Source organism: Salvelinus sp. IW2-2015, linkage group LG16, assembly GCF_002910315.2.
Source record: "Salvelinus sp. IW2-2015 linkage group LG16, ASM291031v2, whole genome shotgun sequence".
Taxonomy (NCBI): domain Eukaryota; kingdom Metazoa; phylum Chordata; class Actinopteri; order Salmoniformes; family Salmonidae; genus Salvelinus; species Salvelinus sp. IW2-2015.
The window spans coordinates 36,165,187-36,182,992 of NC_036856.1; the positions used below are offsets into that span (position 1 = coordinate 36,165,187).

Sequence of the window (17,806 nt, forward strand, 5' to 3'; positions counted from 1 at the left end):
CTCCAGAGCAGTGCGGTGAACAAGGCTCCAGAGCAGTGCGGTGAACAAGGCTCCAGAGCAGTGCGGTGAACAAGGCTCCAGAGCAGTGCGGTGCAAACAAGGCCTCCAGAGCAGTGCGGTGAACAAGGCTCCAGAGCAGTGCGGTGAACAAGGCTCCAGAGCAGTGCGGTGAACAAGGCTCCAGAGCAGTGTGGTGAATAGGCATCTCACAATGTCTACAAGTTACTCCATTATTTTAAATTAGAGATTTATTTTTGAGTTTTGACTGACATACGTAATAATGTAATATTGTTAGAGATATAGCATATTGTTTGTAAATATGAGACTTGAGCACACTTGTTAAAACACGTTACAATGCACATCATATTCGTATATAAAGGCATGTGATAAAACTATGTACTATTGAAAAGTTATACACATTATTATAGGAGTCACAGTACAATGGAAATTGAGTGTTAAAAATATTATAAATCATAGTGCAAATATAAGTTCAGTATCATTATCTACAGAATCTCTATTATAGTTCAATTAAAGATTTTTCAAATCAACGTAATTTCATACAATTCCATGGAAAAACAACTACACACCACTATCACAAAGGCACATGTTACATACATATAGTATTATTCATTAATTCAGTTTCCCGTTGGCTATAAATAGCTTTTGGCCCACTYTCCCTTTGTATTAGTATGTTTTATAAAGTACCATGGTAATATTAGGGTTGCTGTCTATCACTGTTTCACTGGCATGGTATAATGCTCTCCACACAGCTGTAGGTCCACTCCTGGTGCTCGTTGATGGGCAGGACATGCTGGCACACCTGAGAGACATGACAAAGACCATTTAAAGTGAAAACCATTATTACACTTGCCCCATTGAGAAACTTGAATGCTTCTTGAAGTAACGTATTGCTTCTGTTTCCTCTTAAGAGAGAGCAACCCATCAACAGATGTTACACAACGGGAGAAATAGGGCATTAACTGCTCAATGGAGGTCAAATCTGTCTATTTAACATACACTATATATACACAAATGTATGTGGACACCCATTCAAATTAGTGGATTCGGCTATTTCAGCCACACCCGTTGCTGACAGGTGTATAAAATCGAGCACACAGCCATGCAATCTCCATAGACAAACATTGGCAGTAGAATGGCCTTACTGAAGAGCTCAGGGACATTCAACGTGGCACCGTCATAGGATACCACCTTTCCAACAAGTCAGTTTGTCAAATTTCTGCTCTGCTAGAGCTGCCCCGGTCAACTGTAAGTACTGTTATTGTGAAGAGTAAACGTCTAGGCTTCATGAAATGGGTTTCCATGGCCAAGCAGCCGTACACAAGCCTAAGTTCACCATGCGCAATGCCAAGCATTGGCTGGAGTGGTGTTAAGCTCGCCACTATTGGACTCTGGAGCAGTGGAAACGCATCCTCTGGAGTGATGAATCACACTTCACCATCTGGCAGTCCGACGGACAAATCTGGGTTTGGCGGATGCTAGGAGAACACTACCTGCCCGAATGCATAGTGCCAACTGTAAAGTTTGGTGGAGGAGGAATAATGGTCAGGGGCTGTTTTTCATGGTTCGGGCTAGGCCCCTTAGTTACAGTAAAGGGAAATCTTAATGCTACAGCATACAATTACATTCTAGACGATTCTGTGCTTCCAGCCTTGTGGCAAAAGTTTGGGGAAGGCCCTTTCCGGTTTCAACATGACAATGCCCACGTGCACAAAGCGAGGTCCATACAGAAGTGGTTTGTCGAGATCGGTGTGGAAGAACTTGACTGGCCTGCACAGAGCCCTGACCTCAACCCCATCGAACACCTTTGGGATGAATTGGAACGCCGACTGCGAGCCGGCCTAATCTCCCAACATCAGTGCCCAACCTCACTAATGCTCTTGTGGCTGAATGGAAGCAAGTCCCCACAGTAATGTTCCAACATCTAGTGGAAAGCCTTCCCAGAAAAATGGAGGCTGTTATAGCAGCAAAGGTGGGACCAACTCCATATTAATGCCCATGATTTTGCAATGAGATGTTCACCGGCAGGTGTCCACATACTTTTGGTCATATAGTGTACATCCCACAAACTATGAAGCCTAAAAATAATGATAAACTTTCTTAACATTTTGCTGAATCAAGTAGAAGAAAGAATAGGAGACAGCTCAACCTCCGTCCTATGGGACAGTGTGTTCTGTGAGTACAGCATCTCACCATCTTGGTTCTAGCAGGGACCTCCACAGCGAACACACTCATCCCTCTGCTGCTGCTGCAGTTCTTACTCTGCTCGTTGTTCACGTGCACCGTCACCTTCTGGTTGGTCTGCAATAGTACAGAGGGGAGATTTCACATGAACTGTTACATAAAGAACAATAGGTAATGTCATGGTAGCCTGGTCAAGCCAGACTGAGTCTTTAGCCCATTGCGAGTGCAGCGTTTAGTCTGGTTTAACCAGGCTAACATGATGGCCCAGTGACCGGGGAAACGGGCTGGTTGTAGCCTAAGTGGGTGGACAATTCAAACCAGTTCATTTAACCATGCATATGGATTGCTACATTTCCTTTACGAGCTGTGATACCAAGCTTGCTACAGTATTTCCTTACTAAACCCTGCACCCAGGCCCTTCACTGCTGGCTACAGTATTTCCTTACTAAACCCTGCACCCAGGCCCTTCACTGCTGGCTACAGTATTTCCTTACTAAACCCAGCACCCAGACATTTCACTGCTGGCTGCTTTCACTACTAAGCTAATTTGAAAAAGTATAACACATGCCTCCTACAGTATAGTATTACCAGGTACATGGAGAAAAACGGTCTACTAAATCAAAAAGAAACTGCAGCACTTCTGATGATCTTGATGCTCCACACATGAACTATTCTGCCCACTATGTGACCATAAGATTCTCACAGTGTGGATCCTGTTGCCATGTGAATGGAGGCGTAAGCTGCATATCAATTACAGCATTATGTGATAATGGACTCACTCCTCACCAGTTCAAGACTAGCAGCAATGTATGACGTTGGAGGTCTAATGTACACACATTTTTCAAATCAAATGTTATTTGTCACATGCACCAAATACAACAGGCGCAGACCTTAGCATGAAATGCTTACTTACAAGCCCTTAACTCTATTTTCTTAACTCCATTGTTGGTTAAGAAAATAATMACTAAATAAACTAAAGTAAAACTTTTTTTTTTCAAGTAACACAGTAAAATAACAATAACGAGGCTATATACAGGGGGTACCGGTACCGAGTCAATGTGCGGGGTTACAGGTTAGTCAAGGTAATTTGTACATGTAGGCAGGGGTAAAGTGACTATGCATAGATAATAAACAGCGAGTAGCAGCAGTGTCAAAAAAAAGGGGGCGGGCATTTATTTAATTGTTCAGCAGTCTTATGGCTTGGGGGTATGGGCCTTTTGGACCAAGACTTGGCGCTCCGGTACCACTTGCCGTGCGGTAGCAGAGAGAACAGTCTATGACTTGGGTAACTGGAGTCCGACAATTCTTTGGGCCTTCCTCTGACACCACCTAGTACATAGGTCCTGGATGGATGCTTGGCCCTCGTGATGTACTGGGCCGTACACACTACCCTTTGTAGCGCCTTACGGTTGGATTCCGAGAAGTTGCCATACCAGGCGGTGATGCAACCGGTCAAGATGCTCTCAATGGTGCAGCTGCAGAACTTTTTGAAGATATGGGGACCCATGCCAAATCTTTTCAGTCTCCTGAGGGGGAAAAGGCCTTGCAGTGCCCTCTTCACGACTGTCTGGGTGTGTTTGGACCATGATAGTTTGTTGGTGATGTGTAAACCCTCGACCCTCTCCACTACAGCTCTGTCGATGTTTTATTTATTTATTTAACCTTTATTTAATGTGAATGGGGGCGTGTTCGGCCCTCCTTTTCCTGTAGTCCACGATCACCTCCTTTGTCTTGCTCACATTGAGGGAGAGGTTGTTGTCCTGACACCACACTGCCAGGTCTCTGACCTCCTCCCTATAGGCTGTCTCATTGTTGTCGGTGATCAGGCCTACCACTGTTGTGTCGTCAGTAAACTTAATGGTGTTGGAGTTGTGCTTGGCCACGCAGTCGTGGGTGAACAGGGAGTACAGGAGGGGACTAAGCACACACCCCTGAGGGGCCCCCGTGTTGAGGATTAGCCTGGCAGATGTGTTGTTGCCTACCCTTACCGCCTGGAAATGGCCCGTCAGAAGTCCAGGATCCAGTTGCAGATGGAGGTGTTTAGTCCCAGGGTCCTTAGCTTAGTAATGAGCTTTGTGGGCACTATGGTGTTGAACGCTGAGCTGTAGTCAATGAACAACATTCTCACATAAGTGTTCCTTTTGTCCAGGTGGGAAAGGGCAGTGTGGAGTGCAATAGAGATTGCATCATCTGTGGATCTGTTGTGGCGGTATGCAAATTGGAATGGGCCTAGGGTTTCCGGGATGATGGTGTTGATGTGAGCCATGACCAGTCTTTCAAAGGACTTCATGGCTACCGACGTGAGTGCTACGGGGCGGTAGTCATTCAGGCAGGTTACCTTCACTTTCTTGGGCACAGGGACTATSGTGGTCTGCTTGAAACATCTAGGTATTACAGACTCGGTCAGGGAAAGGTTGAAAATGTCAGTGAAGACACTTGCCAGTTGGTCCACGCATGCTCTGAGTACATGTCCTGGTAATCCGTCTGGCCCCGCGGCCTTGTGAATGTTGACCTGTTTACAGGTCTTCCTCACATCGGCTATGGAGAGCGTGATAACACAGTCGTCTGGAACAGCTGGTGCTCTCATGCATGCAGTGTTACTTGCCTCGAAGCGAGCATAAAAGGCATTTAGCCTGTCTGGTTGGCTCACGTCACTGAGCAGCTCGCGGCTGGGTTTCCCTTAGTAGTCCGTAATAGTTTGCAAGCCTTGCCACACCGACGACTGTCAGAGCCGGTGTAGTAGGCTTGTAAAGAATTCCCTACAGGTCAAATTTACATACAGAAATATGTAAAAACAGACTTGGTTGAAAGCGGATCAGATAAATGAAGATACCTCTTGTTTTTTTCTTCAACAGGCTAGTGTGTATAAAAAATATGAAGGAATCACTATTTATTTATTTTACCTTTATTTAACGAGGCAAGTCAGTTAAGAACAAATTCTTATTTTCAATGACGGCCTAGGAACAGTGGGTTAACTGCCTTGTTCAGGGAACGACAGATTTTTACCTTGTCAGCTCGGTGATTCAATCTAGCAACCTTTCGGTTACTGGCCCAACACTCTAACCACTAGGCTACCTGCCGCCCCATGGAGCCCCACAATCATCAGAGTAAATACAGAACATCCCCTCTAGTGGATGATCATCTTGTTGGTTCAATAAAACCTCTGAAAACACAATGCAAAAAAATCAAATAGTATGTATTCTAGTCCTTCACCTTGTTGGCGATGACGGTGGAGATCCTGTGTTCTCCTCTGTAGGTGTAGACCAGGATGTTCTCCTGACCCCTGAGGGCTTTGACCTCTGACCTGGCCGTGATGGACCTCTGCAGGGCTGTGTTCAGGATCCTGTGGCCTGACTCCAGACTGACCGGCTGCAGAGTACACTGACCCTCCTCACAGTAAACATCTATCAGGAACGGACACGCCTAGGGGAGAAAGATGGATTCATTCATTTATACTGCACTTGTTAGACAATATTGTTAGTCAATTTGTGATGATTCAATGGAGGTATGTATTGGTCTGATATTTGATGTGCTATGGTACTGCTGAGTGCTACTGCTCTGTGTGCTGCTACTACCAGCGGCTAATAGACACAAAGGAACAGTGTGTGTGTGTCTAGCACTAGGACCCACCTCCACCATCTCCAGACTGCGGTTGTAACCCATGGCCTCCAGCGTTACCCAGAGGTCTGTGGGGTCTCCCCCCCTCTCGCTGGCCTCCATCAGGTTGAGCTCCATGAAGCCCTGACGACTGAGCTGGTTCTTCCGGGTGTCAAAGTTCTCTGGGAGGGAGTCACGTAGAGGAGTCATGAACTACTTGAAGAATCAATTGAACCAAATTCAACTAATACACCAGACAGGTAGTGTGTTCTTTAGGCCCAAGTCAAACTGCCATCAGACTCAATCTAAACAATAATCATTTCATTTTCAAAACAGCCTGGTTTGACTCGCATTTATTAAAGAAAACACGATCAGCACGATGCTGGAACAACACATGACCTGGTGGCGTATGATAGCAGTCTACTATATTATCCATTTGAATACATCAGGTATATTTCACCTTTGCAGACAGCCCATGCTTCCTCATCACAGTTCTCTCCACTGGTCCTGAGCTCAAAGAAATTGTACTCCTCCAGGCTGAGGAGGCCGTTCCCATCCAGGTCTATCACCTCAAAGATATCAGACAGCACCCCCCTGTGGTAGGAAGGAAGCATTGCCCAGGTCAGCCACTGTCTGAATCCTCTTCACAGATATAGAGCGGCACATTTGAAATGTACTGTGGAGATTAATACACAACATTCAGCACCTTTCACAATAATACAAATATTTTGCCTCTGATAACAAATTTACGGTTCACGGGTCCACATTGTACAGGGCAACTACTAGGGCCAGGACGATACCAGTGTTGCTATACTTATTAGTATCGTGGCAAGGAAACAAAACATGAAACGGATTTAAAACAGCCCTAATGTTGGAAACAAACATCATTATGTTGTCATCCAGAGTCACATCCATTTATTTTCTAACCAATAGCACACAATACTTTACATACAGCAAGTTTTTAAAGGACCAAAGAGTTTGGTCTGCTTCGAGTGTTTTCATTTTGCAATGGAATAATATATAGTGATACTGGTGTTAATACTGTATACTATTACTCCTCATAATTTCTAGCAGGTGTGTAACAGTTAGGGGTGTATAACTCACCTGAAGTCCCTAGTGAGGTCCAGCTCCCCCGTGTCAGTCCTGTTGACCAGCGTGACAGGTTTAGACACGCTCTTCCTGGTCCTCTTCCTCAGCCTACAGCCCGTGGTGAAGGGAAGGAGGCAGTAGGTACCAGCACTCATCTCCCCCTTCCAGCAACACTTCTGTTTTCAGGAACAATATGTTTGTTAGGTTTTTCAATTTAAGTTTTGTACACAATCACTGGAGATGAACGGTATCACAGCTGGCCACTAGAGGTCAGTAAACACATTTCTGAGAGAGCCAGTTTGTCTATGAAAGGCTATTCACATGCTATACTTAAGCAATAATGCATGAGGGGGTGTGATATATGGCCAATATACCACGGCTAAGGGCTGTTCTTAGGCACTACGCATCACTAAGGGCTGTGCCTGGACACAGCCCTTAGCCGTGGTATATAAACCATATACCACAAACCTCTGAGGTGCCTTATTGCCATTATAAACTGGTTACCAACGTAATTAGAGCAGTAAAAATAAATGTTTTGTCATACCCGTGGTATACGGTCTAATATACCATGGCTGTCAGCCAATCAGCATTCTGGGCTCGAACCAACCAGTTTATAATTCAAATTAGAGGTCTTCATAGGTCCAAAAAGTTGTACCCGGACAGGCCGGAGGACAATCAGACCCTAACGGATCCGGGTCTAGACCAGACTCGACTGGACCAGAATGACAAAAGAAAAGTATGTTCACCAGTCAAGCTGGCTAGGCCTTCTATAAGTCAATAAATTCACCTTGTTAGAGTAAAATAAATATGCTAAGCAGAACCGTGGTCGATAATCAAACAGGACACGTCCCGGACCTGAGGAACAAGTTCGAATTTCAGACACGAATCCAATCGAGTCCACCCGGACCCATGAAGACCTCTACTACAAATATACTCTCTCTCTCTCTAAATTGGAGGTTGTTTCATTTGAAAATGGTCATCATGCATGACATATACAATAATTAAGGACTGACCTCTTTGTCTCTTGACTCAGTGAAACACACCAAAGTGGAGTCCTCTTTAGTGTCTTTTCCTGACACCAGAAAGACAGCTGTGTCTACCGACATCCAGGATGAGGGCTTTTCTAAGAAACAAGACAAAAAGGTTACATTGCAAAAAGGTTACGTTCCAGTCCTCAATTGCAAATATCAAAACATTGGGGGGGTCTGATGGTCAGGGTTGGGGAGTAACGGATTACAAAAAAACTAACTGTAATCCGTTACCAGCTAAAATATCTAGGATTACTTTTAAGTTCAGGAAGGATGTTTGCGAAAAAAATATTTATGACACCTATTCTCAATGACATTCAAATCAGCATTGAAAAAAGGCTCAAGTTTAAGTTTGTTCCGCCGAAGCGAGTCTGACCACAAGTCATATGATGACACACAGAATGCGTTTGATAGATCACGGGAAAAGAGCTGGATTAAGGTTTTTGCAGGCTACAGTCCAAGCTATGTCTTCCAATGGTGCAACTGCTGGCGGCATCCAAAGATTATACATCCAATTTGAATAAACGCTTGGAGGCATGGACGACAGCAGTGCTGTAGCTGACAGGCGATATGGATATCACTTATTATTGATAGAGTATCTACATAGTGCAATGATGTGGTGCTCCCGAGTGGCGCAGCGGTCTAAGGCACTGCATCTCAGTGCTAGAGGCGTCACTACGGACCCTGGTTCGATTCCAGGCTGTATCACAACCGGTCGTGATTGGGAGTCCCATATGGTGGCGCACAATTGGCCCAGCGCTGTCCAGGTTAGGGTTTGGCTGGGGTATGCCGTCATTGAAAATAAGAATTTGTTCTTAACTGACTTGCCTAGTTAAATAAAGGTTAAATAATAAATAAATAAAAAATTTGAATCAAACTGTTGCTCGCTCATTTAGCTATTTGGGCCTTACAGATTGTGGTCGTATGTGTATTTTAACCCAATAATGGTTGAATTGAGGAAGTTTAAGCTGCCTATGAATCATTGTTTTTTGCGACCAGTGGACAGCCAGTGAAAAATACGCTCTGCATAGGGCAGCATAGTTGCGCGGATCCCAGCGGTCCACGTGGATCCTAGCCTATGGAATAAAAGTTTGAGGGAGTGTCTCTCTTCTAAACTCCTCCATGGTATTGTGCTCCATACTGTCATAAACTAGTTGAATTTAAGAAGACCATGAGTGGGGATTTTATTGCTCAATACATTTTTTGCTGATTAAAAAAACTAAAAAAGTCCATAGGCCTAATGGACACATTCTCAAACTCGCACACTTTTGTAACACTTAAACAACTGCATATTATCAAGGTATCAAAGTGTCACCAACAAAAAGGTAAACAATAGGCCAATAGCAAATGCAGCATATGGCATTCATTTCACATGCAAATAGCACTTTTCAGTAGTGCTCAAAGGATGCCATTCCATGAGAGCAACATTTATTTTTCAACTCGAAGCAATGAGCCCAATCAGTCCTCCATGACAACAAAATCATCAAGAGGCACATTTTTCTTCTTCTTCTAATGCCTATTAAGGTGAAAGTAATATAAAAGTAACTGACAGTAATCAGATTACATTACTGAGTTTGGGCAATCAAAAAGTGGCATTACTGATTACAATTTTGGACAGGTAACTAGTAACTAACAGATTACATTTAGAAAGTAACCTACCCAACCGTGCTGATAGTGAGGTAGACTTACCAAGTCTCTGACTAAGGTTGAGAGTCTGATGGTGAGGTAGACTTACCAAGTCTCTGACTAAGGTTGAGAGTCTGATGGTGAGGTAGACTTACCAAGTCTCTGGCRAAAGTTGAGAGTCTGATGGTGAGGTAGACTTACCAAGTCCGGCTAAGGTTGAGAGTCTGATGGTGAGGTAGACTTACCAAGTCTCTGACTAAGGTTGAGAGTCTGATGGTGAGGTAGACTTACCAAGTCCGGCTAAGGTTGAGAGTCTGATGGTGAGGTAGACTTACCAAGTCTCTGGCTAAGGTTGAGAGTCTGATGGTGAGGTAGACTTACCAAGTCTCTGGCTAAGGTTGAGAGGTCTGATGGTGAGGTAGACGGTGGCTGTCTGGGGGACGGTGAGACGGTATTGCAGGGACGTGATGCCTCCATCCTCCTCAAGGAAGAAACTGCCCTTCATACAGGTGTGATGCCAGTCCTGGCAAAGGGGAGACGTTTTTTTATTATCAAAAACTGCTTTAATATCACAGTGGGACTTTTAACTGACATAATGTATGAAAAGCTCACAAAATGGCCTACAATCCTTGAACAATGCATTAGTGCAGGTGGTTTCAAAACCGGAGGAAACCGACACCCTGAGAAGTAAATATTACAGGGATGCATCATTTTGAATTTGAACCAGTCACAAATATAAATGATAACTCACTTGGAAATCAGTTAAACAGACAGATATAAATGGGCATGATGGCACTACATTAAATATGCTAATTCAGAGAGCATATTCATAATGTTATGCTTCCGCACCTTGGTTCAGTACCCAACACCAACAAGTAGACCACTAAGTACAACCACCAGATGGCAGCATGGAGACAACAGCTTGAAAACAAAGGCCTCATCTAATGGGCCAGATTATTGGAAAATTGCATTTAGCTTTGATATATATATATTTTCAACAAAATAGTTTAAATAGTTGTCCTCCCGAAACATAATGTGGTTATTGAACAATGTTTATGAATTCCATCTTTGTTCCCGCCTGCTTTTTAAATCTCTATTACAACTGTGATCAGAATCACCTTTATTCGACAAGTACATTTAAACACACTCAGAATTGTTGGCCTAATATTCGGGAAATTGTATAATTTGAAAGAAAGCACAAACATCCATCCCAGATGCAGATATGTACAGCATAAAAGCTCTCTCATTCCTAACCCATAGAAGACACATTCAATGAAACACAACTGCTGGTGGTCCTTACAGTCTGGAATGGCATCTTTTTAGGTGACCTGTCAATCACCAAGTTAAAGAAACAAACAAACTGTGTGTGGACAGAAAAAAAAATGTCAGCTCTTAAAACCAAGGCTATTTCCTCAAAGTATTTATGTTAGGTTGTAAAACATATAGCGGATCAAACCATAGAAGTCCCAATATCAAATCAGGCCACCTGCCCCGGGCGCATGTCACATCCACTACTTTAAGGGGTCTGAAATAATTCCCCCACAGAGAGAGATCAGCCCAATACAGGCCCCTGTCGCTCAGTCACTCTACTCTGGCCCAAGCCCTAATTTACAGGGCCTCTGAGGGCCACAAGGTTTCTTGCCTCCCTTTAAAACACATCCTTACCTTGCCCTAAGACATGGCTCTAGACAGCCTTACCCATTCCCAACTCCCAATGATCAACCCAGAACAGGCCTGGAGCAACATACTGTACAATGAGAGGACCTTCCAGCAGGTAATCTCCAGACACACATTGTTTACCCTTCTCCTCCATCTGGCACTTTCCAATTACACTCCTCTGACCAGGAAGGTTCAAGGAGCACAGCTATTGTTTTTCTCTCTTTTGTTTTGTTGCAGTAAAGAAAACGAGCCAAGGTGAAGTCAAAAAGAGTGCAAACAAAGAGAATGGGATCAATACCAACACTCTATACTTATCGACCGACCCAGAGTAAATTTGCCACCAAAAGGCATCACACAACGACAACAAAACAGCAACAACAATGCTGCCTGGCTCCAGGCCCTGATATCTACTAGTGGACTAACATCAGAGCAGAGCAATGGACTTCAGGGCTGTTACTGAAGGGACCTATGGTGGATCCTTGCTCTGCTCCGATATTAGTGGGTAGGCCTAATGGGTGCACAATGAGGAACTCAGGAGGAGAACTCAAAGACAAAAGACCCTGATCTTGGTCTTACTGCAGTTACACTACCGTTCAAAAGTTTGGGGTCACTTAGAAATGTCCTTGTTTTTGAAAGAAAAGCACATTATTTGTCCATGAAAATAACATCAAATTGATAATGCTGATAATGGGCCTCTGTACACCTATGTAGATATTCCATTAAAAATCTGCCGTTTCCAGCTACAATAGTCATTTACAACATTAACAATGTCTACACTGTATTTCTGATCAATTTGATATTATTTTAATGGACTTTTTATTTTATTTTTTCCAAAAACAAGGACATTTCTAAGTGACCCCAAACTTTTGAACGGTAGTGTACATACATGCATCGTCCCAACCGTCTCTCGGACAATTAATTATTAAGTCACATTATTTCTGTCAGAGAGAACAGATAGGTTAACCATAACCCAGTGTGTGATCGATGTACATGTGAGTCCAGACTGTTCCAGTGCTGTAGTACCTGTATAGATGTGGGCTCTGCCAGCTTGATGCTCTTAGTGTTGCTGGCTGCCATGGTGATGGCGTTAGACAGTGACGACCGTCTACTGCGAGCTGAGGAGGGCCGGGACGACGATCTGCTGTCTGAGAGACATACAGACACACACCGGAGAAACACATCTGTAACTAAAACAGATAAACCCAGCTAGAAGAAACCCACCAGAAACCCAAGGACACCTAAAAAAAATATGAGCTACTCAAGCACCATCATTAGAATGTGAGACGTGATCTCAAGTTCAAACACGTTAGTTAATTCATTTGTGGAGGCATTCGAAATTACAAATTGTGCAATCACAGTCCTTCCAATCCATTATCTTGTACAACTTTCCCTCCATTTCTAATTTAAACCAGAAAATATAAATTCAATAATCTAGGGCTTGATTGTTTCTCAGACCACCGAAGAGAGGTGCAGAGTAATGTGATCAGCTATACCGTCTTAACATACCAGTTAAATAAATGTCTCCACTATCAAGGTATTTGTCAAAGATCTAATGTGTATTGATCACAGGGCTCTGTTTTAAGGACCAAATCACAACTGTTTAGGAAAATGGAGACAATTATGTATTGATGAAATTGAAATTTAACCAAGACATTTTATGTGGGGGTAAAACAAGACTTCTAGTCAGAATAAGCTAGTCTAACAACACCAGTGAAAAATACACTCCAAATAACCAGTCAAAACATTTGAAGCACAAGAAAAGCCTTACATGGCCTTGGTCACATGTAAACTGTGTCAGAAGCGTGTTAACACGTAAAGGACGGAAAAATCAATAGATGGATAATCCAGCCAGTATCTCACAACTCATTTATTTTTGCAGCTCTGGTTAGAGAGGCCTTCCCTTAGATGACTGTTTAATCCCTCATGGTCTCAGAGAGCAGTTGAGGGATCGCCCCAATCAATAACATGAACACAGACTGACCACTTAAAGCAACCCACTCCATCTTCCCATCCCTGGCCCGCCCTGCCTGGCCGTAGCTCAGACCTGGGTTCAAATACTATTTGAAATCTTTCAAATACTTTTAGCGTTCGCGTACGCCTGACTGTTTCGCCAGATGGGCGGGGTCTGCAGTTTTGCAACGTCTCTATTGGTTCCATTATGCCAGGCAAGCTCAATCACGTCCAGTTATAGTATTTGAAATGATTTCAAATAGTATATGAACCCAGGTCTACCCTGGGTCTCTCAGTGGGGGACGTTACACACACACCCTCCTCCCAAACCCTCCCTCTGTTAACCTACCTCATAATGGAAGATATGATTACCTAAATCACAATGCTTTAGAATCCCCTCCCTACAAACAAACTGGTGTAATGGTGTGGAGATGATGATGCATGGAGTGTCTTAATGAGGTGATTTGTCATCAGGGGAGGAAAATCAATCAATAACAGACCTATTACTTATTCCTTATCACTACTCCAGAAGAGAGCACTTATAGGCAATGTGTGTGTGTGTGTGTGTGTGTGTGTGTGTGTGTGTGTGTGTGTGTGTGTGTGTGTGTGTGTGTGTGTGTGTGTGTGTGTGTGTGTGTGTGTGTGTGTGTGTGAAAGAGAGAGTGTCTGTGTGTGTGGTGTGTGTGTGTGTGTGTGTGTGTGTGTGTGTGTGTGTGTGTGTGTGGTGTGTGTGTGAAAGAGAGAGTGGTTGTGTGTGTGTGTGTGTGTGTGTGTGTGTGTGTGTGTGTGTGTGTGTGTGTTTGTTTGGTTGTGTGTGGTGTGTTGTGTGTGTGTGTGTGTGTGTGTGTGTGTGTGTGTGTGTGTGAACATGCATAGTACTGTTCTAGGCTAGCACTCCTCTACCAGAGATCTGTAGTACCTTTCTTCAGTGTGATGTCCGGCTCCGTTTTGTGTGGTGGCTGGGGGACAGTCACAGCGGTGGACGCTAAGCTCTTTGGAGTGCTGTCTAACTCGTTGCCAAAGTTCTGCCTCTTCAGCTTGGCATCAGCCTCCAGTCTCTCCAGAGCTGCAATCTGACACTGCTCTGCCGTGGACTCCATCAGTCTGCAGAACTGGGACACAAGCAGGCAATGATATAGTGCTGTTATGTTAAGGCTGTATAATACATGAAAGTGCATGCTAAAGAGTACAATTAGAGTAATGCATGTAGGCCTATAGTAAAGGGCAAGGAAAAAGTATGGTAAAAATAGCAAACTTTCATCCCATTCTCACCTCGGCATAGTCCAATTTGCCATCTTTGTTGGTATCAGCTAATGAAAAAATGGCATCCACCTCCTTGGCAGCCATCTTTTCACCTCTCTAGAAGAACAAGAAAGTTAATCATCAATTTTGAGCAACATACCATTGACTGAATTGGGCCTTTGATTTCAGTGTAAGTAAGTAACTTGTGATGACCTAACACCCTTTACAGACAGACTTGACCTGTTTTTTAGAACCCAATTCATACGGTCCCATTTTTACCACATTCTTTCTGGGACAAGCSTTTTCTATCTCCCGTGAACATGTGGGTGGACGCCAATTTTAATAAATCCATTGAATATCCATTATTCATTTGTTTTCGGTCCTAAGAAACATTTTAAGACTAATACAATATATTTTCAAAAGAATAGAACAGCATATTTTGAGTTTAATAATGTTGCTGGTCTGCGCAGCCTATAGGCAATATGGCCATGCACATGAAATCATTAGTTATTATGTTCACAGACAAGGCCCCATGTTCACATTCAACATATATATTTTATAGTAGACTAAGAATACAATGAAATATAAACAGAATAAAATACACCAAATATTTTTCCCACACAACGTGCATCACGGCAAAGTGTGAAACCGCTGTCATATAAAAAAAGTGATATTTTGAAAACAGAGCCCAAAGCAAGACCATGAATTTTTAAATCCACGTTCAATGTCTTTCCTAACCTTCCTCCGCTTTGTTAGGAGCAGCCGCAGGACTTTACAATGAGAGTATCTTCATCATGATACCCATAGAAAATACTAGCAATCTATATGTTGTCAAAAGCATGTGAGTCTCGTGTTTATATTTCACAACCTCCGCAGGCTTTTGAAGTTGCCTATACGCGATCAAGCAAAATAATAGGTCTACACTTGATTTAGGCCACATTAATGCATGCTAAATGTTTCTGATCAGTGATAGATGAGGAAACGAATAGACGAGCTATACCACCTCCACTGATTTGCCCAGCCAGAGAATTAACCAAATATACAAACGACGATTCAGAGAAACAAAATCACATTGACTGATTAAGACAAGTCACAGGCTTTTGACCAGGAGTAGGCCTAGGTTACTTAGCYACAAGTGAAGAGCAAAATAATCCACTTGTTAAGCTACACAACATGCTGGCAAAATGTTCTGTTCAGTGCTAATGAATGAGCCAACTAAACAAGATGATCATGAGCAGCACTCACATCAACGTATCTAACATTTCCACAGCCTAAATATAGCCTAACCAATATCCAAACTGAGATTCTGTGAAGAAAAATACATGTAAAAAAAAAAATCTGACATTGATTGATTTATCAAGATGAGTCCCCATGCTTGTCTCAAAGCAGCATAAAACGGTGCTGAAATAGTTGACCACACACGGGTAGGCTATTCTCACTGGGCATAGACATCAATTCAGCGTCTATTCTACGTTGGTCCAACCACTGTCAGCCCAGTGGGTTGCTTCAAATGTATTATAACAATTTGATGACTTTGGGAGTTCCAGTATAAGCAACAATTTGATGCCTTCAATTGCATCAACCTACTTTATTTCCATATTTTCATCATTCAGTGATATTTTTTACCACAATAATTCTTTATGGATCCATCAAGTTGTGGTTAAGAAAACAGTGCAGGTGGTGGGCTATGCGAAGAGATGGGTGAGGTGACATGCCTCGTGTAACCGGTATGAAATGGCTAGCTAGTTAGCGGGGTACGTGCTAATAGTGTTTCAATCGGTGACATCACTTGCTCTGAGACCTTGAAGTAGTTGTTTCCCTTGCTGTGCAAGGTCTGCGGCTTTTGTGGAGCGATAGGTAACAATGCTTCGTGGGAGGCAGTTGTTGATGTGGTTCGAGCCCAGGTAGGGGCGAGGAGAGGGARGGAAGCAATACTGTTACACTCGCAAAGTTTAGAACTGCCAGGAGGATAGTAGTAATGGCCGCTGCCTAGCAACCATCAAGAGCTTAAGAGCGTAGTGCGTGTCAACGCCGCCTCAGCATTACGGATACATTTCACACTAAGCCGTAGGTAGAACTTTACCACAACCATGACTAGGTCAGTTTGTGGAAATACAAGTTTAGGCTTTGATACTGGCAACATCTTTCAGATATAAAGAAAAGCTGTAAAAAAGTTGGTGGGATGCTAAAGTTGTCAGGATGCTAAAGTTGGAGGAAAAACATCTTGGTTTGAAAGGTGCATAAGTTGGAGCTATTCATGTACATATCTGCAATGTATCACACTTTCATTTCAATGTATTATACTGTACCTAGAAATATCTGGATGATGTAGAATGACTTCAATGAGGCAGTACTTACTGAAGTGAGGACTATGTGTAGTTCACTGTGTGAGATATAGCCATCTCCATTAATGTCCATCTTTCTGAAGGCTCTCATCAACTCGTGCGCCTCTGTCGGCCTCTCATTCTTCACTATCTCACAGAAATCATCAAAGTTCAGCTTAGTGGTACTTGGGGTCCAGTGTTTGTTGAGAGTTGCCTGGGATGGATTTCTGCCTGCCTGCTGGAGAACTAAGATAAATAGAAAATGTATGAATTTACATATTTTCATAACAGTTGGCAATGATGATGGCTTTTTGTTCAGTAGCTACAACATTTAGAGTGTAACTTCCACTAGATGTAGCCTATTCAGAGGGGTTATACATTCTAAGCAGGCAGTATTATGAGGTGGTGGAAGAATTCACTGATATGCATCATTTACTTAGCTACCGACTGTATGTGAACGTGATAATTGCTACTGCAGCCAGTATCACGCTAGCAGCTACACAAATTATTGCCCTCTGATTCTAAAACGAATGACTAATGATGAGAACGTTTACTTACCACGGCATAGCTGATGTTTGGAGGTGATACTGGCCAGACTAGACCTAAATACAGTCAGGTAGGCGGCTCTGCAGTGCATGTAGAACGTTTCCTCATCAGTACATTTCTGCATCCCGATTGACTGAGGAGATGCCTGTAGAGACATTCTGTCGGAAATATATGTCAATCACACAGTTTAGTTATCTAGCTATACAGCAAGCTAGCTATCTATCTATCTATCGAACGTTAGCTAACCGGCTTACTTAGCCAGACAGAGAACTCAGCACTGATAGCAGCATCCAGATTCTCAACAAATATGGTGGTTCGTAATAATTCAAGTCGACCAGCAACAACTAAAACGCAACAACTAAAAAGCACTTAATATGTACAGATGTTTACCTCGTTGAAAAAAATGACTGCTTCCAACAGTTTGGACCAGAAATAACGGTATTTTAGTTGCTATGTACACAAACATTTCGCGACGCACTGAGAAAAGGACATCGGAAGGAACAAGAAATGTGAAAGGTTCCCATATATTTTCCCTTATAATTT

At 43.1% G+C, this 17,806-nt stretch overlaps 1 protein-coding gene across 2 annotated transcripts; it reads right to left on the reverse strand.

Annotated features, from left to right (window-relative positions):
- efcab7 (EF-hand calcium binding domain 7) lies at positions 1 to 17,777 on the reverse strand. Of its 2 annotated transcripts, none has more exons than XM_024003499.2 (14): positions 17,654 to 17,777; positions 17,276 to 17,421; positions 16,752 to 16,963; positions 14,424 to 14,510; positions 14,071 to 14,263; positions 12,225 to 12,388; positions 9,924 to 10,065; positions 7,902 to 8,011; positions 6,904 to 7,064; positions 6,260 to 6,393; positions 5,833 to 5,981; positions 5,416 to 5,625; positions 2,212 to 2,319; positions 1 to 820 (listed from the first exon to the last, which is right to left on the reverse strand). In XM_024003499.2, the coding sequence occupies exons 2-14, from the start codon at positions 17,418 to 17,420 to the stop codon at positions 740 to 742; spliced, it is 1,896 nt and encodes a 631-aa protein (XP_023859267.1). In that variant the 5' UTR covers position 17,421; positions 17,654 to 17,777; the 3' UTR covers positions 1 to 739. The 2 variants fall into 2 exon arrangements, with proteins under 2 accessions (XP_023859267.1, XP_023859268.1); XM_024003500.2 differs by having other exon boundaries at positions 12,225 to 12,346; positions 17,654 to 17,776.
- Positions 17,778 to 17,806: the final 29 nt, after the last annotated feature.